General features: G+C 36.7%; 1 protein-coding gene across 1 annotated transcript in view; it reads left to right on the top strand.

Annotated features, from left to right (window-relative positions):
* The window catches only part of LIX1 (limb and CNS expressed 1), a 28,072-nt gene that overhangs the window by 1,475 nt on the left and 3,006 nt on the right, over positions 1 to 23,591 (top strand). Inside the window, exons 2-5 of the mRNA XM_068667335.1 lie at positions 8,952 to 9,115; positions 17,807 to 17,947; positions 20,872 to 20,967; positions 23,315 to 23,392. Of these exons, the coding sequence (XP_068523436.1) occupies positions 8,952 to 9,115; positions 17,807 to 17,947; positions 20,872 to 20,967; positions 23,315 to 23,392 (479 nt within the window). The remainder of the gene's footprint in view (positions 1 to 8,951; positions 9,116 to 17,806; positions 17,948 to 20,871; positions 20,968 to 23,314; positions 23,393 to 23,591) is intronic.

Genomic DNA, 23,591 nt, shown 5'->3' with positions numbered 1-23,591 from the left:
GAGTTAATAAAATCAGTCTCATACAGTCAACTGTTGCCTTCTAAACTTGCTGTAAAAGGAATAAAGACTTAAAGACATGGCTAGTGATGGACCTAGGGGAAAAACCCATGTACATCTGCATTAAACAACTCCACTTGCCAGATTCTTATGCTCATAGCCACACTGAAAAGTCAGAGGCTGACCCAGTAGTTCCCTGGGACTAAGTTGGATTTACTCTTGTAGAAGGATGCTACTCTTGTGTGAATGCAGCATAAGGATCTGTCCCAGAGCTTAGGAGTCTGACATCTGTTTCTCAGGCCACCCTGCAGGAGGTTTGTATGCTGCTGGGTAGGTTTGTATTACTGTTGCAGTCTTGGGACCTCGTGGAGCAGTCTGTGAATGTACACATATCACAGGAACAAAGAATTTGATCGGGGTGCAGTGTGGGGGGTGGGCTTGAGGAGAGGGGCATTCCCTTTCATAAGTTTCCACTGGTAACCAGTTCCTGCAGGTCTACTGACAAGGCTTTTATTGAAAGTGTATGTAAAAGCTGCTTGGACAATGCATTTGTGACCACCCACAGATCTAAGGGAGGGAGAGATGATTAAATAGAAACAAAAGTGCGAGTGGATTCGAGTAGTTTTTTTGGTTTTTTTCTACTTTAGATTTTCTGAGGTATGAAAAGAATTTTGAAGGCATTCTAATATAAATTTAACCTATACAGGCTTGAAGTTGCTGTGAGTGTGTGCCACTAATTCTGACTGGTGACAGACATTCATAGTGCTGTCTGTAAGTCAGAGGAGAATTTACATGCATTCTTTTTATCTTCAGCAAAAAGTCATCTTTAGATCTAGGTGGTGTCCATCTCTGACTTTTAATCAGATTTAAATACAGCAAGCAAGTATTAGACTAGAAAGAACATAGTGTCTCATGTTTCCCCACGGGACCACGTCCACATCTCTTACAAACGCATTACTTTCAGACCTTATTGGAAAGAACAAAATAAGAATGAAGTCCATTCAGGATCTACTTTGTTGCAGCAGCATCTACCCTTTTCACAATGTGGTGTGACTCAGTATGTCAACAGGACTGAGTTTTGCTAGGGCAAGATGTCAGAGCAAGTCTGCTCATCACTGCTCAGCACCACATACACTTCATACACTTTTTGTTCCCATTCCAACCTAGGGGTCTTGGCTTGCACTGTCCCAACACTTTGTTCTGTTGGGAACGTCTCCACAGAGGGCTTTCTTCAGCAGCAGCAGGGAGAGACAAGATGTTCAAAAGTCCCTGCCCTCCTGGGTGCAGCTCGCAGGAGCAAATACAGTGAGTGGTGCTGTGCCTGCTGCAGCAGTGCTCCTTCTGGGCTAGCGTCTGCCCAGCAGAGGCAGAGATGATGGGATTTGGGAAAGATGCAAGATCATGGCTGGGTGCCCTGGCAACAAGACAGCAGGGATAGTTTGTTTCTCACAAGTCCTCCCTGTCATGAGAACGCTTCATCCTTATAGTGGTAGACAATCTTTGGCAGAGAGCAGGGGTCTGAGCAAGGCCCCGTGGTGCAGGCCTGTCACCAGCCCACCGATGGGGGACAGGGAACGGTGGGCTGCAGAGGGGCTGGCAGCTCCAGCAAGAATGGGACAGGTAAAGACATGGAGGAGGAAGGCAAGAAGAAGGAGCCCAGTGCTCAACTCATGCTACTGCAAGAGTTGTGTTTGCTTTTTGGTGTGCGTGTTTCCCTGAACTGTGCGCTGTATGTAGCTTCCATCCCAGGTAACATGATAAAAAGATAATGCTTTCTACCATGCAGACCTAATTAACACCAGCACTGGTCTAATCCATATGCTGACCTTATTACGACTTTGTTTTCATATCAAAAAATATTATGGTATCAGGTAGGACTTACAATATAGCTTGGAAAAAAGCTAAGTACTTCCAGAAAGTCTTTTTAAGCCCTGACTTGAATTCATGGTTCCTAGCTGGATTGCTACTTGGTTGGTTTGTGAACATTTAGCAAAGTGATTTTACATCAGCTGAACAGCACTGTGTCTCCATTTCTTTTTACTGGTAGCAACAAATCGCACATTTTCCTTTGCACGTTTTACCAGCAAAGATTTCAGTTCAGCAATAGATGGACAGGTTAGACTGTAGAGTTTTTAATAAGAAAGTATGTTAACTTATGGGGATCTGCCCATAATTTTTGGTAGAATCAGCCCAGCTCACTTATCTTCATTTAACATTGAAATAGATTTGTCAGTGGGTACCATACTAGCTCTCTGATGCAAGCTTTTAAATTGAAGTGCACTATAGCCAGAGTAAGTCAGTTGCCTTGGAGAAATATTACATGATTAAAAGTTTTATCAAACAAACAGTCTTTTCCTTTCTAGATTAATGTTATTATTACTATACTATTCCTGTGCAAATCAGTTATACTTCTGATTATCACAAGAGATTGACCAGTTTATAATTCTTTATTGCTATCTTCAGATATTGACATTATACCAAAGTTCTTATCATTTTCCCATGTAATGCTACATAAGAATGTAGACCAAGCCAAGCTGTTCGGCAATGATTAACAGTTGTCTTCAGACTATCAGCTTAAAAACACCTGACTTTAGTATGTCTACTCATTCTGTTCCAAGTGATAACCTGCTTACTCAATTCGTAACGCTGCAGGGATTGACTTTTTACCTCAGTCCAATGGTGGTGTCAGTGAAACCCTCCCAGTCTCTACCCTTCCTTTCCCTAGCTGCATCTAAATCTGCTGTGACTACAAACATACCAATGGTTCCCAAAGCCTACACCATTCTCTGAGCTGCTTACCTCCAACATCTTCTTCTTTCTTCCTTTACTTGGTAACACATTCAGAATGGCTCTCATCCAGTTCATTTATTTAATTTTATTTTGTTCTTTTTCCAAATCTTTGAAGTCTAGGAACTGTCAGTCAGTGCTGGATTTAAGGTAGTCAGTGCCAATTAAAGATGTTGCTTCTCACAAGTGGAATCTCACCACACAATCAGATCTTCTTTTCCTGAAACAACATCTTGCTACTTTTTGTGCTTTTTAAGGGTTTTAGACAGAATCACCTAGTAGTCCACTGCTAGATCAGCTCACTCATATAGCATCCAAATCCATCATGGAGAAGGAAAAATGCCCCTGAAGTCCTCTCAGCATATTGTTGGTGTCCCAGTACATGATAATTGTTAATGTTTTTATATATATTTAACAATATACCTAATTTAATTGGGTTTAGTAAGGATATGGGGCTTTTTTTTTTTGTACATATACATGGAGAACAGAATAGTATAGCACAGGGAACAGAATAGAATAGCATACGGACCAGAACATCCTAAAAAAATCACTGCTAACATGCTAATACATAACATAATATATATGATAAATGCATAGTAAGATCATGGGAAAATTAATTGATATTGCCTACTCACATTTGTACCTTTTTTTTCCTAACGCTATTATTTATATGTTTAAAAATATGCAAAATAAATCAAAAGAGAAGCAATAAAACCTTCCCTCAAAACAGCTGGATCCCACTCCAGTTGCTGCCTCTTTTTTTTTTTTTTTTCTAGAGATTTAAACAGTATCTCTTTGCTAGCCTGAGCCCAATTTAACAGCTTCCCTAAGATGTATGCATTAAGTTACAAGCCTTAATAGGCTGCAGCTGGGGAAGGGTGCACTTGTAACTTATGAACTTTGTTTAAACGATATAGTTTTACTGATTATGTGCCATGGCTTGATTTAAGACATGTAAGGGAACTTTACTAGCCTCTCACTGAAGAATCTTCTTTAATAGATTTCATATTACATATTTCTTTCATTCAAAAAGCTTGTATTTTTCTTCTGCATTCACGTATTAAATTAAATCCACGAAGGCAGTTAAAAGGACTTTTAGAAACAGCTGTTTTAAGTTTTAAAATGACAAAGTAGGTGGTTATCTTGTGTGTGTGTTCTTTATACTCCACTCTCTCGGCAGTGAGACGTTGTCAAGTATATGACTCCATTCCACTTCAGTGGCAGAGTCACTTGGCTCCCACTCCGATTTGCCCTTCCAGTCTTGGCCAAAACACCCCCCTCCCAGTTGGCCAGCCTCCTGTTTATGGCATTGTTTGTTTGCCTTGGTTGAGGTGAATGCCTAGCCAGTATTTTTAGCAGTAATTCACAGAAACCTGGAGCTATTTTTTTTCTGGCATCAATGCAGTGCAAACTTACTGACATAATCCAAGTTGGAGAGTTCTGTTTCCCACTTAGAATGATATTTAATTTGACTCACAGGCTTCCTTGAGCAGAGGCAAGACAGTTGCTACTGAAAGGTGAGAAATTGTCTGGAAAACAATGTTGTGTTATAATAAATGTGTTATCATTTAATCCTCTTTCAAACACAGTTCACATCAAACTGTATTTCTGAACTCTCAAAAGAGCTCAGGGTTCATTTAGGGTAAATGCAGCTGTATAACCCACATATTTGTTGTTCCACAGAACTCGCAGCCTGTCCTAAATTCAAATATATATATATATATATAAATAAATAAATAATAAAAAGTCCTTAGAGTCTAGGAAAACTTCAGATCTCTACCAGGATTTGCACTTAGGGACAGCTTCATTTGGTACAATGCTCAGCCCCTGGGCAAGAGGCTTTTCCAGCTGAGTAAAAAGCAAAGTAGAGAAGAAAAATCATCTTCTCACCTCGTAACTAGGCATTACAGCCAGCATCAAATAGACTGTTGTGGAACCATTAATATTCACAGATGGGAGAGTACTAAAGGAGGGTATATGGAATTCTTGCTCTTGAACTTGGTGATGCACGTACTACTATGAAACTCTAACTGAGAAAGATCTGAGGTATAAAGTGGATAAAATATTGTCTGAATGGGGTCTTGGCATTGCCTACAACAAAATCAATACTGTTAACTAATTCAGCAACTGACAGTGTACAAAAGAAATTGTTTTAAAGCATGGATGATTTAATCCTGAAGAAAATTGTTTGTCATTGCATACAAATACTATAAGCATTATCTTAAAAACTCAACCACATCATAGGCATCTTTCAAAATACAAAAGTCAATTACAATGAGAATGTCCTTTCAAAATGAGATGTAAATTACAGTATTCTGCTGCATTAAACCATGAATCTTGCTGTTTCATTTATGTACTTCTGAAAATTCTCATTGTTTTCCATACTGCATTTTTAGACTTAAAGCCAGTTGGATGCCAAATACTGATATACAGCATAGAGATCGAACAACATTCTGCCTGGAATGTTTAGAAATGAAGGCAAACAATGCATGTGATTACAGGAAAAATGAATATTGAGAGATCTTAATACAACATTAGTAATCATCATATTAGTAATCATTAGTTACTATTTTAGAATAGTAACTTAGTATATTTGATTGTGCATCTGATCATATGTATACATTTTTCACATCTTCCTACACTATTACAAATCCATGTGATACATAATGAAGGAAAAAAAAAAATAATAGTGGCTGTAGTGGCTGTTAGGCATAAATAAAATCTTTTTTTTTTTTTTTTTTTAGTAGAGAACTGTTTTCTCACACACAGAATTTTTACAAGTTTAGTTGAAATTGTTTTAATTATATATTTGAAATTGATATGCTGTTTTAATTTCATGATGATAAACATACTGATTCAAGCTAAACAGTTGAGTAAAATAAAATTAATTAAATCAAAACATAAAGAATTCTTGGGGAAAAAAAGTTTGAGGCTTTGATATCATGGCTGCATTCTGTAGTTTAACCTGATGCATCTTCATGTTCATCACTGTTTTGAGGTGCTAGTTTTGGCTAGGATTGAAAAAATCACAGCAAAAACTGCAGTGATAATTTGATGCTGCCACTACATATATACCACCAAGTATTTCCTGCTACCATCCTCACAGCTAAGCCAGGTTTTATGTTTATCCAATTCAGTACAAACCCAGGCACTTTTAATTACTTAATTACAGAGCTGCACTGTGGGATAGGCACATAGCTTTCATTTGACAGAAATTCTAAACAGAATAAAAATGATGCTGCTCAGCTACTGTTTCTGTGTTAGTCATACACGTATTAGTTTAATCTGTAGCAGCTACTCACTGCTTACTAGTCCTCTGGTAAAATATTGCTTTATCTGTAAAATTTGAGACAGCTTAAAGCATGTTTCAGGATTTCAGGAAAAGAAGGGAAATATATTTCTGTTGGTGTATTGCAGTGAAAGTAGATACCTCTCTATAGCTCTAAAAAGTCTTTTGAATATTAGTTTTCAGAGTGGAAACTTTCAGCCAAGTGAGAGATGCAGGCTGTCCAAATGCTGAATTACCATCAAAAGGACTCATGAACAAGAATGGAAATTAAAACAGAAATTTTACACTCTGAACTCTTAATTTCTGTAAAACTAACAACAGAAGAGAAGCAAGGATCAGACACACAGCAATTTAGGTCACTTATTGCTACCATTGGTACTAAACAGTTTAAATACCTGTTTCTTTTATAGACCACTATACCAGTATAATTTCCTCTTGGTAAGCAAAAACACACATGATATTTATGGGTAGTTTCCCCTCCATCAATGAGGGGCATAGGATACTAAAATCTAGGGACTTGGACTGGACAAAAAATGATCATGCTTGGGATTTCCCTGTGCAGCTTTGCCAATTGCATTATACATCTTAGAAGACTCAGCAGTTTATTACCTACAGAATAATCGATCTCATCATGATGTGGGAGAAATCAAGCTTTATTAAAATTTATTTATTTATTGTTTTACCAAAAGTCGTATCATACAGGTTGAATGATGAGACCAGAAAGAGTACTGTGGGTTACCTACACCACCAAATTCATTATTCCTGTGGACTTTGCATTATTGTTTTTAAGGACTGCACTCTTGGGCAACAGTTGTTTCAAAAACCAAAGCATTTTATGGAAACATCCTAAATCAGTGATATTCTTAAAGCTGATACTTTCTGTTGCTATCTGTTTCAGTACCAGTAAAGGACTGAATGTCACCAATACCATTCTCTTACTGAAGCAACAGCTCCTACTGAATTGTCGTGTTTAAACTTGGAAATTTTACATTCATGAATTTTATGTTCAAATATCAGTTTTCACTTAATGGGTTTAAAATTAGATTGTTACCCAATGTGTGCATGCTCTGTGGAGCAGAAGGTCTCATAAAAAAGAAAAAAAAGAAGAAAAAAAAAAAACACTCAGATGTTTACATCAGTGAGGTATTCAGCCAGAGACCAGTTTCTGAAGGTGGATTACCATTTGGAGTCCATACTGGTAGCAGTTTCCCTGGCTAGTACACCAGTTTTTCTCCCACATTCATCATCATTTAGAAAAGCAGAAGTCAGTTTCTGTGGTTAAGAGTTCCTCAATATTTCAGTTTTTTTCTCACAGCTGCACTGCGACAGTGGTTATCCCAACGTGTTTCCTGTTACAAATACAAAATTTATTCAGATAGCTTTCTTCTTTACGGTGAAGCAATATTCCAATGCCATGAGAGTCTGCAGCTTTAAATGCCCAAAATGCCAGAACTGGTAGGAGCCAACACTGCTGCTGCATCCGTGACACCATCCAGTGGCAGACAGCAGTGTGCTCCAAACACCCTGCCTCGCCTCCCCAGAGCTCAGACCACGCCACCCGCACTTCCTCATGGCTTGAGCACAGCAAAAAGGGAACTGGTGATGACCACACTCTGTGTGTCTGCCCTTGTCATGGCTAAATGCCAAGAAAAGCTGTTGTCTGTGAGAGCAGTGCAGCTGCCAGAAGTCAGGAAACAGGCGGTGACAATACTGGAGCTCACATTGCTCACCCTGCAGCAAACAGAGCAATGCCCTGTCCATAGATTGCATGTGAGCTACTACCAGGGTGACACTGTCTCAAAATGGATCACTTCTACATTATTCCACTACTAACAAGGTCATTTAAATTTAAATTTTCAAGTGAGAAATGATGAACATCATACACAGCTGTTTTTTGTTTGTTTGTTTGTTTTTGCATAGTGTTGTGGTTTAAACTATCAGGCAGCTAAGCACCACGCAGCCATTTCCTTACCCTCCTCCCTCCCTCTGTGGGATGGGGGAGAGAATCAGGAAAAAGAAAAAAAAAAAAAAAAAAAAAAAAAAAAAGGAAAGAAAGCCTGTAGGTTGAGATAAAGACAGTTTATTTGGAGAGAGGAAAAAAAAAAAAAAAAGATGAAGAAAAAAAAGGAAAATAATAATAATGATGATAAGAGTATTAATACCACTAATGTGTACAAAACAAGTGATGCACAATGCAATTGCTCACCACCTGCTGAACGATGCCCAGAAAGAAAGAAAATTATCTCTAAGCTACACATGGCTCTGTAAAAGGAGTCTAGATAAACTATACTAAAATTCTTTTTGAGTCCAAGCCGAAAAGTGTTGAGAAAGCCCCACCACAGAACGTAAAACTTTGGAGTACTGGCTCAATAGTCATGATGTCAATTGGATTTCTGGTTTTCACATTTCTATTTTCACATTAGCCTGCAACTATTATCATCATAATATACAATACCTTTTTCCCAGCTACTTCATAAAGTTTTGCATTAAAAGTCAGCTGCTTTCCTTGCATGACCATGTGTTTTTGTTTTTGTTTTTGAGAATGGAAAAGAGGAATTTGAGTATAACATTTTCTCATGTTTGAAAGTGAAGCAGCTCAATGGCTGCTGTGATATCAAAGTTCCAACACATTGACTTAATAGTACAATGTTGCTGACCTGCAATTTATGTTCTACAGTAGCGTGTAATCCCAGAAAGTCCAAAATTGCCACAAAATCATATTTTTCATACCAGCAGAGACAATCACAGACATTTTATTATCAATAATGATTTATAAATGTATCAAGTTCATATGTCTGCATTTCTTGTGTAACACAGAAAACACTAAGATCAAGGACATGTATGCATCCTACATTCAGCATTTTTATGTCTTTGACAGTGAATGTCGTAGCAATATTGCAGGAGTTCTGGGAAAGCAAACAGAAGCAGAAGGCCATATTCCCAAGTGAAGGCATCATTGTGTATGAATCACTGAGCTCCCTGGGCCCACCATTTGTGAGCTATGTTACCTTGCCAGGAGGAAGTTGCTTTGGTAACTTTCAGGTAAGTGTCAGCTTCCAATCTTTGCCAGGGGAATTTTATCTATTTATTTATATATTTATTCAGGAAAATTCTTTTGCCATAAAAGATACAGGACAACTACTTCTGTAACAATGAATTCCACACTTGACTTTTCCAATCTCATTCTATCCCAGCCCTCACCGATTTGAGAGACAAGGTACCTGAAGGAAAACAACACAGAGTTCTAGGAATTAATTGAGTACGGAATGATTTTACCAGTCTTGTCTCTGGTTTCCAGTCATATCTACAACAAAGTGAAACATTATGAGTAACTCAAGCATTTCTGTCAGTTGAATCTAAGACCAAGGTGTTTGTAGTTTCTTTCTTTCAGAAAACAGTAATTATGGTGGAGAAATAGCTTAGTCTTTTTCCTTTCCTTTCCTTTCCTTTCCTTTCCTTTCCTTTCCTTTCCTTTCCTTTCCTTTCCTTTCCTTTCCTTTCCTTTCCTTTCCTTTCCTTTCCTTTCCTTTCCTTTCCTTTCCTTTCCTTTCCTTTCCTTTCCTTTCCTTTCCTTTCCTTTCCTTTCCTTTCCTTTCCTTTCCTTTCCTTTCCTTTCCTTTCCTTTCCTTTCCTTTCCTTTCCTTTCCTTTCCTTTCCTTATTAAATGGGAAGGTATTTCTCACCATAATGTAATATGCAGCATCCAACCCATGCTAAAGCTGTGCTAAAATATACAGAAAAGGGATCAAAACTAACCAGATGCAGATCAAATTTCAATTCCAGTGAAATAACAATTGAAGCTAAATTTGACACCTTCAGTCTCCAGGAGGAGGAAGGTTGTCTTGTAAAGCACTCTATCCTCTATTTTCCTTTCAGTAAATAACAATAGCTTAAACTTTCGCTCCATCAGTATTGACACTATGAAACACCTACTTACTATGCAGGAATTAGGCCTGCACAGAAGGTCTCAGAATAGCAGTTGAAGAACAATCTTCAACAAACAAATATTGGACACAGGATTAGCATTCTTCCCAGAACATTAGTTGCAATTTTAGTAAACTACATCTAAGCTCTGCTTTTTCACTAGGAAATAACAGCCTTTTCATGGACTCTTCTGAACATTCCAGGACTATTTTTCCTAATGATTCAGCCCTCACTATGAAACTGTTGGAAGTACAGTTCAGAGTTGCTCCTAGAACTTCCTGAATACCAAACATTTCAGGAACATGTGATGACACCAAAGCAAGATAATTTTGACATTATAGTCTTTAAACTGTGATGCAAGAAAGGAAAACAGCATTTTTTATTTTATTTTTTATTTTTTACAATTTTGCTCTTTGCTAAAATCTTACTCTGCCTTCTGTGTCATTGACTTTATACATATTTTTCCAACCTTTTATCAAGACCTGCTCCCTCCTTTTTTCTTTTTCTTTATTTTTTTCCTTAAAAATATATATATAAATAAAATAAAATTGAACATGTTCCCTGTGCTGAATCAGGTATTTCTGTTATATAGCTGCACTGTTACCAGTCAGGAATACACTTCAGAAGCATCTGACTGATAAAGAAGCTGAGGCAAGCCACCTTGACAGTGCAGTTCCCATGATAATCTGTTGCAGACAGACATTAAGAGATTGGTCCTATTCATGCGTTCAGGAAAAAAAAGAAAAAAAAAAAAATATATATATATATATAAATATATATAATTAATATATAATATATGGAGCATACAGAGGGGTCTCACTGAAAATGTCTCAAAAAAGACATGTACTGAATAGGTTTAGAACAATTTAGTAATGAATTGCCAATATCTTAATTTAGAGGTATAATATATTTCAGTGTCCAGATCACTTAAAAGCTACTGTAGTTATATTTACGACACCACTAAATAATGGTAAGCAACACAACGCAGGACAAAATACAAATGTCCCTGCTTAAGTCTTGTTTCAAATAATCCTTAAAATAATAATGTTCTGAATCCTTATCCTAAATCCTTATCTTGCCTAAAGACAAGCAGATATGTATTACATTATATACTTCATGGTACTTCACAGTCAAAAAAAATGTTCATTTGCTTAGATTTTTTAAGGATTTACTCTCCCATTTTTGTTCTGGGTACTTAATATCAGGAATCAGATACCACGACTAACTCTGAAAACTGCAATATTTTTCACTTATGACAAAGGGACCAACATAAGGCCCATCTAATCGGCCTCTGGCTCCCCTCTTTCTGAACTCAGGCATCAAGCTGCTCATGGTTTTAGCATATGTTTTTGTTTTTAATACCAAAGGGAAATATGCCGAATATTTTGACTTTATAAATGCAGTGAAAAGGGTTTGAAAGTCAAGCCTAGCTTTCATCTTTGCAAGTGAGATCATCTACAGCAATGAATTCTTTTGAACAATGGGTTTGTAGCTCACCAAGGATAGAAGCACTAAACATTCCCTGAACTGATCATTCAAATATCAAATTATTGTTTTCTCATGTACTTGCTGGCATTTCTCTGTTGCTATTAATCAAAATTAGCTTTAGAAGGAAAGATTATATCTTTTATTAGACTAGGAAATATGGTTGAGAGCAAAAAATAAAAATTACAAGATTTTGAGTGCATTAGCACTTTTTTGAATCTTGAGTACTTGAGTACACACGGGTGTATGCAACTAAAATCTCATCCTTTTTTTTCCACTTTAATGGAAGTTTAACTGATTAAATAGGTCACTACCTAGTGAATATTCCCTCAATTACATCCATAGATTTTTCTCACAACAACATTAATACTACCAAAAGTACTACAAGTTTAAAGTAGAACTACAAGCACTACTTTCACTAAAAGTAAAAAGTACACAAGCTTCAAAATGTATGTAATGGGAGTAGTCATTGGTGACATTCATGGTGGTACTTTCAGCCCTTAATCAACAACTTGTGGTGTGAAGAAAATGGTCATAGCTAAATACAGTTTAGGAGATGTAGAATAAACGTCCCAGACAGATATCTGAGACAACATATTATTCTTTAACTTGAATATTGTTTTGAGCTTCCCACAGAGTATAACAAAAGCCTCTGTGACAGTGTCACATTTTTCAGCTTCACAACCAGGAGGCTAAGAAAGTCACCTTTTATTTAACTGTCTTTTAAAGAAAATCCAAGGCTGTATTATCTTCTCAAATACTAACCCTTCAACAAGATGTATTATGCATGCCTCTGCATTATTTTAAATTTGCTTGTCAACTTTTGCGACAACATAAAGAGTTTTGCACCGAAACTAGAATATGAGTCTGGAACACGGCTTCCTATGTCTTCATCAGTACAAAGAAAAAAAAAAAAAAAAAAAAAAAAAAAAAAAAGGGCAATACAATAAAAAAGCCAGGTAAATCCATAAAGCTCCAGTGCTCTCCTTCCCTCCCCAGCTCCAGGTTACAAGTTGTTTTTGTTTGTTTTTTTTTTTTTCCTGAAATTTACCTTCATAAAGGTATGACTAAGAAAATGAATAAATAAATATTAATAATGATAATAAAAAACACCTTTTTGTGCAGCGATGTCACTAGTTAAGGTCTCAGTTCAATTCTTATTAAGGGGCCAGAAAACAGCCATTTAAAATCAATGAGTACTGTCTCCCTGATCTTAAAGGTTTGAATAATTCAGTAGATGTTTCAATGTTTTTTTCATGTGTATAAATAAGACAGCAAATATGGGGCATGAGGAAACAGATAGCATAAATAGTGTAGTATTTGTTGCCAGTATTGCCTGCAGACAGCAAGGACCAATTAGGCTCTCTCACTGTGCATCAATACACATTTGATGTTTGTTACAACTTGCTGTCCAAAAGAATTACATGAGGCACAAGTCAAGGTGAGGCTAGTGTCTAAACTCTGACACCACAGCACTACAAATGGACAAGGAAAATGTTCATTTTCCTAAAGTGGCTGGCTCATATTGACGATCGGGTAAAGAGGCCTTGAAACCTTCCCTCACTGCTGCCATAACAGTGCCAGCAGATACTTGTGTGGGCTTTCAGCTGCCTCAACTACCAAGCTGTCCAAGACGGCTGAAGTAGTATTTCGGAGCTGCAGCAGTTCCTGTCCTGGATGTCAGGCTTAGGAAAGACAGCAGCCCAGCAGGAGGGACTTCCTTTTTGCCACTAAGGACAAGCGGGACTCCTTTTATTCATCCAGGTGGACACAGCTGGATAGCCAGCCCCTGGAAACATAGGGAGTCACTAGAAAGACTATTGAAGTCTTTCTAGTAGGTAGTCTTTCTGAAGGTAGGAAACTTCACAGAGGGCAGGGGAAGTCTTCTGGGTCTGAAACATTAGGCCCAATGTTTTGGTGTAAATGATTGCTTCACACACTTTATTGTACAATGTCAGTTTTTTAACCTCCCTTTACAGGCCTTTTCCTCTTTTCTCCAGAATGGTTGAGGTTGGAAGGGACCGTCTGATCCAACTTCTGATCAAGAAGGCCCACCAAGAGCAGGTTGCCCAGGACCATGTCCAGGCAACTTTTGAATATCTCTGTACCTCTCTGGGAAACCTATGCCAGTACTTGGAAACCTGCACGGTTGAGAAGTGCTTGTGTTCCAGACCGTGACCACTACCTCTTGTCCTGGTGCTGGGCACCACTGACAAGAGCCTGGCTCTGTCTGCTTTACACCCTGCCACCACCTTCCCACTGAGCCTCATCTTCTCCAGACTGAGCAGTCCCCAAACTTGTTTCACTGGTTACAGGGATGGTGCTTCAGTGTTTCATGTCCTGGCAGGCACCCAACAGGAGAGGAGACAGCCAGGAGGTACCTGGTTTTGACTGTGATCCTCTAGGGTGATTTCAGGTCTTGCTGTGACTGGCAGCAGGAGGCAGGTTTTTTATTATCACGGTGCCCCGGCAGCACAGCAGCAGTCTGCATGGAGCTGTCATGGGATTAGACAAAGCCAGAGCTGACTTGTGCACCTTGCACGTGCTCACATTGCAGGGGGTAACTGACCAGCAAAAGTGCATTTTACATACACAGAGTTTGGCCAGTAGCATTTGTGCTTACAGCACCATGGCGTATGGGAGGTAAACTTGCTGTTTGAGACAGATAGCGATTATCCAAGTAGAAACAGGTTATAATGAAACATTGATGCTTTTTGAATATGCTCACCTACTGAGAACAAAACTATCATCTTTAAGCTAAATGTTACTTTCCTTGTTTTCTGCTTTTCAGAAGCACTGTGATGTACCTGCTTCATTGTGTCTTGCTCATGGCCAGCCGTATTAGCCCAGTCAGCGTCATCTTTTCCCTGTGGGGACCGAGGCTAAGGCTTCTTTATCCCTTTTCAGCTGCAAATATCAAAAGTCCCTAAAAAACAGCATGTAAGAGTGGGCATGACTATCAATATTTCAGTATGTGTTACACCATAACATCACAGAAGAAATGTCCCCTACCCTATCTTTCCTGGAGGCTGAAGCTCCTGAAGAGCTAGACCACTGGTATGGCTGGCTGTGGGATCTTTGCTGCATTTTCCACCACAGCTTCAGCTTTGGATAATGCAACACTTCTTTGTAAAACTGAGCCAAAGAGTCACTGAAATCTTTGCCCTCTGAGAAAATATGTTAAGATTTTACCATTTTATTCCCCAGCAAAAATGAGCTCTAATCAGTTTCATCTTTTTAGGACTGAGAAGATAATATATAAATTAAAGGAAAAAAAAAATCACAGAGAAATGTCATATGTCATCGCTTTAAAGTATAATCTCCATTTTTGTATTCGTTCTTATATATCCCATTAAATTTAGTAAATTTTAAGGTTTTTTTTTTCTTTTTTTCACTTCTTACAGATTTGTAAATCTCTTGATCTCTCAAGACTTACCAGTTGCCTATAAATGTATGCAGACTGCTCTGCTGGTCTTACTTAAAAGTGAATAGTATTCTTTTATCTGTCATTTTACTAGTTTTCATCTGCACAAAGATGGTTTAAATCCAAATTCTTTGGCTTGCTTTGTATTATAACATTTATTATTGAAATCACATAAATCCAAGTTCTGTTCTCAGATTTTTGTAAAAAAGAGTCATGTGCAACCTGCAAGAGAATCTTTAAGCATAATGAAAGAAAAATACAGTGATGAAAGACTTGACCTGGGCATCTTCAAACAGCTATAAAAGCATTAGATATTTTGCACATTCAAGGAGACAGCAGCTTCTGAGACAGCATGATAGAAATAAAATAAAATAAAATAAAATAAAATAAAATAAAATAAAATAAAATAAAATAAAATAAAATAAAATAAAATAAAATAAAACTCAATTTCCTTCTAGAAATCAATTTTTTGTGAACAAACTTGTAAAAATATTATTTTAAATGGGAGGTTAAAATGGTTTTCTTTAAAATTAAAAAAAATATATATATATTGCCCTAAAATAGAACAAGCATTTTAAACTTTACCGTTCAGAGTATTACACTTCTATTTTCACTGCATATAATACAATTAGCAGTTTGTTTGATGGAAACCAGTTATTACATCATAATTAGAAGCCTCCCAGTATTAAGGAAATACAGTGCATTCACACCATTTATTAAAGTGGATAGAAGCAATCCAGCAGAATTAAAGAAAAAGTGTTAGCTACTGAATATGTTAAGGCCTGGAGGAATAAATAAAAAAAATAATAATAATAAAAATCTTGTAGAAGAATCTGTGAGTATTGTTGTAACTGAACACAAAAGAGTATGCAGTCTATCATTTCAAGTATTGCAAATGAAAATGGATAATTAGTTGATGTATTAATTAAAGTAAGATAAAATCTCCAAGTACAGCACAGCTTGCCAGCCATGAAGAAAGTTAAACACTGGAATTGTAAAGGTGTTAATCAGTGTTTCTTGCCATCTGAAATATATTCAGGTATTTTTTAAAGATTGCCTTCCTTCATGTCTAACAAAAATCTATTCAGCCCATCTTTACAAAGATGGCTTTGGTCTTGATAACCATGGCAGGTTCTGATTTCCCCTGTTCTTTGAGTCCATGCATAATATAGTAGAGGAACACAATCATACAGTGACTTACTTATACCATAATACTTCATTTCTATATTAAAACAATTGAAATCAAATGTCAATTAGTTGTTTTGAAATACCAGGAAATTGTGTTATAATTATTACAGCAAAATATAATATTTTTCTCACCCCATTCCCAAATGAATTATTGTGTATACATGCAGCTGGTGGGGTGGAGAGGCAGCAGCTGGAAGAACGGACAAATCAGATATCGAGAGTGACTGCTTTTCATTGCAGCATCAGAGAAGGGCCCTGTCTGGGACTGATTCACCAGCCAGGACAGAGCAGTAACTTAAAACAGCACAGAGCATCTGCACTCTGCTCTCCATCTTGAGTGCCTTAATTGCATGTTCAGGTCTATACTGTTTCCCAGATTTTAGATTCCAGAAAAGTTTCACCCTTTGGTCAGGTTAACATAAATCTTTGAAGGCTTTTTTAAGCCTGCCTGAAAGCCCAGGGTGCAGTTTCATATGGATTTAGTTCACATAAGCCATTCCCTGTAGTTGCTGAGACTCTTTTGAGACTCTGAGGTATTTTTGGTACTTTGGTTTTTACTTTTCTGTATCCGTGGACACAATTCAGTCTTGTAAAAGCTGTGACATAATTAAAGACTTGGGCTTGATGTAGGGTGTGTGAGAGTCCTGGTGACATATGTAATACAAGAGGTTGGGCAGGATGAAGTGGGGACGCCTTCTGACTTTAGACTCTAGCAGTGTGACACTTTGTCCAGGTCACCCCACAGAGTTCATGTTTAAGAATTTCCCCTACCTCCTAAGTGAAAAAACCCTAAACTTATTAAAATTATGAATGCATTGTTTGCTTGTGGAAAAAGCTGAGAATTGTTCATAACTTATTACAAAAAACAAAGAAATTTAACATGAGCTGGAGCTTCTGAAGATTAGACTTACATGTAATTAGTGAGTAGCCCCCTGTAAGCTGTGCAAGGGCAGCAGCTACCAGCAGCTGGTAGCACAAGCAACTGCCAGCTTAAGCAGCTCTGCAGGAAGGTGGAGTGAACAACAGTGGGTGACAACCTTGTTTCAAGTTGTCCTTTCCAGTGGTCAAACCTTCTCAAAATTCCTCACAGTATATTTGGTTTAAAAGAAACGAAGCACAGAACCAGCAAGAAATTCAGTGTCATTCTACTTTACGGATGGCAAATCAGACCCTTGTTTTGAAGGAAAACATAAAATAAAATATAAAATAAAATAAAATAAAATAAAATAAAATAAAATAAAATAAAATAAAATAAAATAAAATAAAATAAAATAAAATAAAATAAAATAAAATAAAATATATTTTCACTGGAACATTTTTATTTTTTGAAATTTATTTCATTCCCAACTTGGCTGTTGCTAGAAAGTTTGATAAGCAGTAAATTAATGCAGTAACTATTTCAATAACTATTTGAAAATTCAATTAAAAGCTTACCAAAATTATAGAATTTTATAAAATACTTTTTTACTTAATCCAATAAATCTTATGAAAACTTGTGATAAAGGAATTTTCTGGTTGAAGTATTGGTTTTCAGAAGTCAGATTTTGTGAGAAAAGCAATTAATAGATAATAGAATATAATATAAATCTTTTTTTTTATTTATTATTATTTATTTATCTTTGTGGTATTGAAAGGCAAAAAACCATACATAAATGCAATGGGAAATACAGGCTTCACCTGAGATCTGCAAATTTATTTATGTGCTTTTTCAGAGCTGCTTAAGCAGAGCAGAAGCAAGGCGAGATGCTGCAAAAGTGGCTCTCATCAACTCTCTCTTCAACGAACTTCCTTGTCGCAGGATCACAAAGGAATTCATCATAGAAAGTGTTCGGGAGGCTGTTTCCTCAACCAGTGTAAGTACAAAACAAAACAAAACAAAAAAAATAAATCAGGGGAGAAAAAGTAAGTGAACATATGTATGATCCTGTAGGTCATCAAATCAAAGCTTCACGTAGCCTACTATCACTCCTCTACCATTGACCAACAGATAGCACATGTGAACAATGTTAATGAATGAAATATACATGATTATTATTCTCCAAAACTAGTGGATTTTTCACCAGCCAACAAATAAGCTTTTAGTGATTTTTTTTCACCTTTATGGTAGTAAAGATTGTCCAAGTCAATTTTATATTTAATATAGTGGTATTAAAACATCATTTTTGAAAAGCTGTTTTAGTCCTTAAGGTCTGATTATGATTTGTTTTCTCTAGTATGCCTTGATAAAATATTTGCAGTTCAGACCACTACAATGTAGCAAATATCATCTGAGGCTATTAGAAATCTTTTAAAATGAAAATACTGATTTGCTAAAAGGCATGTATCATAGATTAAGGAAAGATTAACTGAATTTCCTTGTGTTTGCAGAAGACATTTATCCGAATAACTGTGGAAATTATATTTAAAATTTTAGAAACATCACTATTGTATTTTGTGACATGATCTGTAGAGTTCACCTTCTGAGCAGAAAGTGCTGTAGTCCCTCATGAGATGTATTTGGGGAACAATGTAGAAACAGATGAGTGTAAGGAGGTCTGGTCTGTATCTGTTTTACAGATGAAAGAATAGTTTTCTTTTCCAGTATTGTGAATTTCATACATTTTAGAGGGACAACAATCCATAAAAGTTAGGAAAAATAGAGCATGATTTATTTGCGTATGCAATTTAAAGGGAGTTTTGATTCAAGTAATTTATCATTTTTTTATGGAAATTTTTGAGGTAAAAGGTTATATGCTTCACAGAGTTCTGCTTGGATTTCCTTAGGGATATTTAAAAGCCAGCATAAATATTGCAGCAGTGGTGTGTTAACACTACAGCATCCAAAAGCCATAAATTTACTTGCAGTTCAGTGGAACCATATTGGGTAGAAATCTGTTTAACTTTCTGAAGTTGCCATTGAACACCTGGGGTTATGCAAAGGAATCTGTCCAAAATTATCTCATTCCTTTTTCTAGGTTTTTCCCTGCAAAAGAGAGGAGAGAGAATGAATTTAAGTGAAACTCAGCCCCTTGCTCTACCTGGCTAATTTATGCAGCTTTTGAATTTTACCGAAAAATTAAATGTAGAACTATGGACCATGTCATCATGCTTCATCAATATGGTCATAGAGATACTTTATTAAATGTATTCATTCTATAGACTTACATTATGAGATGCGAGACCTACTCAGCATTTGGGTACTAGTAATAAGAATTTCTTAAATGCCTGAAACTAGAAAGAACTGATTTAACTGAAGGGGCATTTTATTGATTCACCTCAAACAGTTATTCTTAGGTATAGATGGATGAGCAACAGTACCACAGAGATTAGTAAATCCTGGAGCCAGGAGATGGCCCTCCTATCAACAGAGCACTGGGGCTGCAAAGATGAGTTAAAGGGCAGCAGGGCATTAACATAAGAATATAATGTACTGCTGAGCCACCAATCACTGTCAGTTTATTTCAGAAGTGCTCAGGAGGGATGCTGCTTTGGTTTATAAGAAAACCAAGAATGGCTTCAAAAATCTAGACCCTCATTATAGTCCCGTTACAGTCAATTTATGTTAGAACTGTCAAAGCAAGAGAGTATTTTATCTTTTTGACTAAGGAGAGAAAAACAAGTCTGGACAGAACAATAACAAATTGTTTCCCTTTATTTTCTGCATCTCCTCCTTCCCTAGTCTTGTATTTCCTTCTGTCTTTACACCTGGTATAGGCCTTTGTAAGAGCTCCAGGATGACCAGCTACCTCACCTATACAATTTTTATTTTTTTTTTGGAGAGAAATTAAAACTTCCTAGTAGCATTTTTTCTCCCAAAATTATGTCTTCTTTACAGTAATGCCATCTTTTTTGGGGAGGTAGAAATAATCAGACTAGTGGCATCCTGGCTAGATAGAAGGAAAAGAACTATTGAGCAGGTAGTGTGAAAATCACAACCAAAAGGAAGGGCACATCAGATAAATATATATGATATAAATATATACATATATACATATACATACATACATATATATATACATATACATACACATATATATATATATACATATACATACATATATATATACATATACATACATATATATATACATATACATATATATATATAAAATATGTATATATATACACACACACATATATATAATATATATGATTTACATATATCAGCAGAAAAAATATTTAAGGGACAGTAGAAGCTGCATGGGAGGCTAGCTAGGAAAGCCTCTGGAATGCTAAATGCATACTGCAAAGTAAATATTAAAGCATTTCTGGTTAATCTCACAATTCCTTTCCTCCTACCAGTGACCAACAGGTCATTAGGCACTTTAGTACTCTGATTTGCTGTCACTCTGGGAAGACCCAGAAACACATAAAGGCATTGAAATCTCCAATGCTAAATTTGTCAGCGTTTAAGGAGAAAGAAAACAGGACTTACCAGTTGCTAGGGTCATTTCACAGTAATCAGATGGTACACAAAACACTAGTGAAAATAATAACATACCGGGTTACTATGATTTACAAAAACAGATTCCCAAACTGTTTGCTGGGGAAAGGAATGGAGGAGCATTAAAAATGTCTCAGGATTGCAGTAATAAAACGTTATCTATGATATAAAATAAATACCATATATAAGTATAAAATAAACTATAAATACATATATATATATATATATAATTTATATTTTATAAATAAAATATAAAAGCAGTTAACTATAAGTTAAAACATAACTATAAAATATGCATCACATCAAAAAGCAACCACTTGCCTTCTAACCACATTCTCTTGTTTCTTCCCTCAGGGTAACCTAAACGATGCTGATGACCCCAGCACTAGTATTGGAGCCTATCATTACATGCTAGAGTCAAACATTGGAAAGACAATGCTGGAATTTCAGGTATCAGAATAACAGTGCAGCTTCTGCATCATTCACAGCTGAATGAAGCAACTTAATTTCATTACTAATATCTAACAGAATGATAAAATGCCCTCCTTTATTCCACATCCCAATGAAAAACATGAAGATAAATCTAAATAACTTGAGAAAATACTCTGAACACTATCCTTATACTGGACTTATACTGGACTGGTGCATTCTAGTGAGAGAGCACCTGACTTCCTGCACTGGAACTTGAAAGAAAACCTAGACGTACAGTACTGAACATGGGTGAATAAATTGTCACACAGTGCCTAATGTAGCATCTAAGTGCAAATATTCTTGTAATTCTGGTCATTTCAATGGAATGTTGACCACTTCTAATACTCTGTCAGAGCTTTTTCAAAATTTTACACCAATTGAAAAAACTTTTCAGATTTGAAAAAACACTTCAGAAAAGACAATCAAGACAATATCAAAATATCAATATCTAATATCAAGACAATAACAAAATCTACAGTTGCTTTTTTGCAACTTTCTAAGTTAACCAAACTGTACATAAAACCTCCATCCACAAGCAGTTATTTCATATAGGTGCCAATGTAGGTACATATTTCTGGGTTTGCTTTTCCTCCATTTGATGAAGTATGAATTGTGGTGATGTCATATAAACCTTAAACAGCCTGCAGTATACTGTAAAGTTTCGCTTGAGGTTAACAAATAACACAAGTTAACTGGAAATAGGTGCTATGTTGTGGGGGCCATTCTGCTTCACCTTACTGCTGCAAGCAAGACACAGCCACACACATATTTCAAATGAGTGGGGAGTGGGAGCAAATTTTGGAAAATAGTATGAATATTCCTAGAGCGTGCCCATTTTAAACTGCATGTTTCCAGAAGCCTCTTCATTCTGGCTGAGTTATAAGTAACATCTCATTGTGTCATATCTAACCCAGAGTGAAAAATGTCATCAAAGGAAAAGCTGCCCTATTTATTTAATATCATAAATACTGCAGTGGAAGTAGTAAACTTTCAGGAGAGTTGCTGTGGCTTAAGTTACATCCTTAAGATGTCCCATCTTACCCCTTCGCCTGTTCCCAAGATGCACTTCATGCAGGGATGGAAGCCAACAGGAGATATAACTTTAAAAAAATCAGGCCTTGAGAAAGAACACACTCAAAACGCAACATTTAAAGGAGTAAGATGCTGTGGCCTACAAGAAGAGAGTTTTGTGAAAGAAAATATGTTTATAAATCCAAATCCAAAGTTATCCTAATTAAAACTGAGAGTCTTTTCCTCACCACTTTGGTAAGTAAGACAAAAAGATCTGAGTGACTCATGGTGAGTGACTCATGGTGAATGGAGTTAAACCCATTTGGAGGCTGTTGGTGTCCCCCAAGGTTCAGTAGTGGGGTCAGTGCTCTTCAATACCTTTATCAATGATCTGGATGAGGGGATCCAGAGCACCCTCAGATATTTTGCAGATGACACCACATCACAATGAAGGTTAGGAAATAGGTAATTTAAAGCTCTAAATACCACAGCACTATGACTACAGACAAGGTTGTAGTGGTCACCTAAAAGTAAGTAAAAGCTTCTTTGTAGATCAATCTTAAACCTATATTGTTTAGCATATGATTATGTGTGGCCATTGTGCATGCCTGCAAGTAATTGCATTCCTGGAAACCTCACAAGTTTCACAGCAGGCCCCTGAATGTATACAGTTGTTTAAAGCTTCCAGTGTGGAAAGAGGAGGTGTCTCCCTTTTTGATTCAGGATCCTCAGGGAGGACCTTCCTTTGCATGTGCACTGCCGCATGCTTGGCAGTCAGGTTTTTTAATTGATGGCACATCCCACAATATGTGTGAAAACATAACAGCCTACTCAGACATAGGAGATCTAAACCCCCAAAGACTTAACCATCTCCGAGATAAATCCCTCAGTTTTATGTATTTACATCCCCCACCCCCACCACCAAATTTGGTTTTTCAGTGCTGAGCTGTGCTGCCTGTTTGATTCCTCCACAGGCCTGGGAGGGTAGCATAAGACTTAGTAGCATGGTTTAGTGGTGGACTTGTCAGTACGAGGTTAAAGCTTGGACTAGATGATCTTGGAGGTCTTTTCCAACCTGAATGACTCTATGATTCCATGATTTTTAGTACTCTACTTGCATCAAAAGAAGAAAATCTAGTTTTCAGCTCCCTGGCTATAAGACTTTCATTGTAACTTCTAATGGGATTTGGATTAATTTTGTTCCTTTATATCATCATCTTTAAATAACAAACCTGCTCTGTTTCTTCTTTCTCTGAAGTAAAAAGGTGTGTTTTTTGAAAATTTAATCCATAATCAGTATGCTCCCATTTTGCAGGAGTTGATGATTGTCTTTCAGCTTCTGCATTGGAATGGAAGCCTTAAAGCCCTACGTGAAACAAAGTGCTCCCGGCAGGTACGACATAACTAGCATCTAAAAGTTGGCTGTGTGAGTGGGTAACTACCCGAGGTTAAAATATGTAAATATATATATATTTTTTTGAAGTTCTGAATTAAAGTATTTTTACTTTATTTTGATATAAACAGGACTTCAGACAAAGCTAAATTTTAAAAAGCATTTATGTCTTCTGTATTTGTCCCTTGCTATCACTTCA

The sequence above is a fragment of the Anas acuta genome, chromosome Z (assembly GCF_963932015.1).
Source record: "Anas acuta chromosome Z, bAnaAcu1.1, whole genome shotgun sequence".
Taxonomy (NCBI): domain Eukaryota; kingdom Metazoa; phylum Chordata; class Aves; order Anseriformes; family Anatidae; genus Anas; species Anas acuta.
This window is presented reverse-complemented; position numbering and strand designations above follow the sequence as displayed.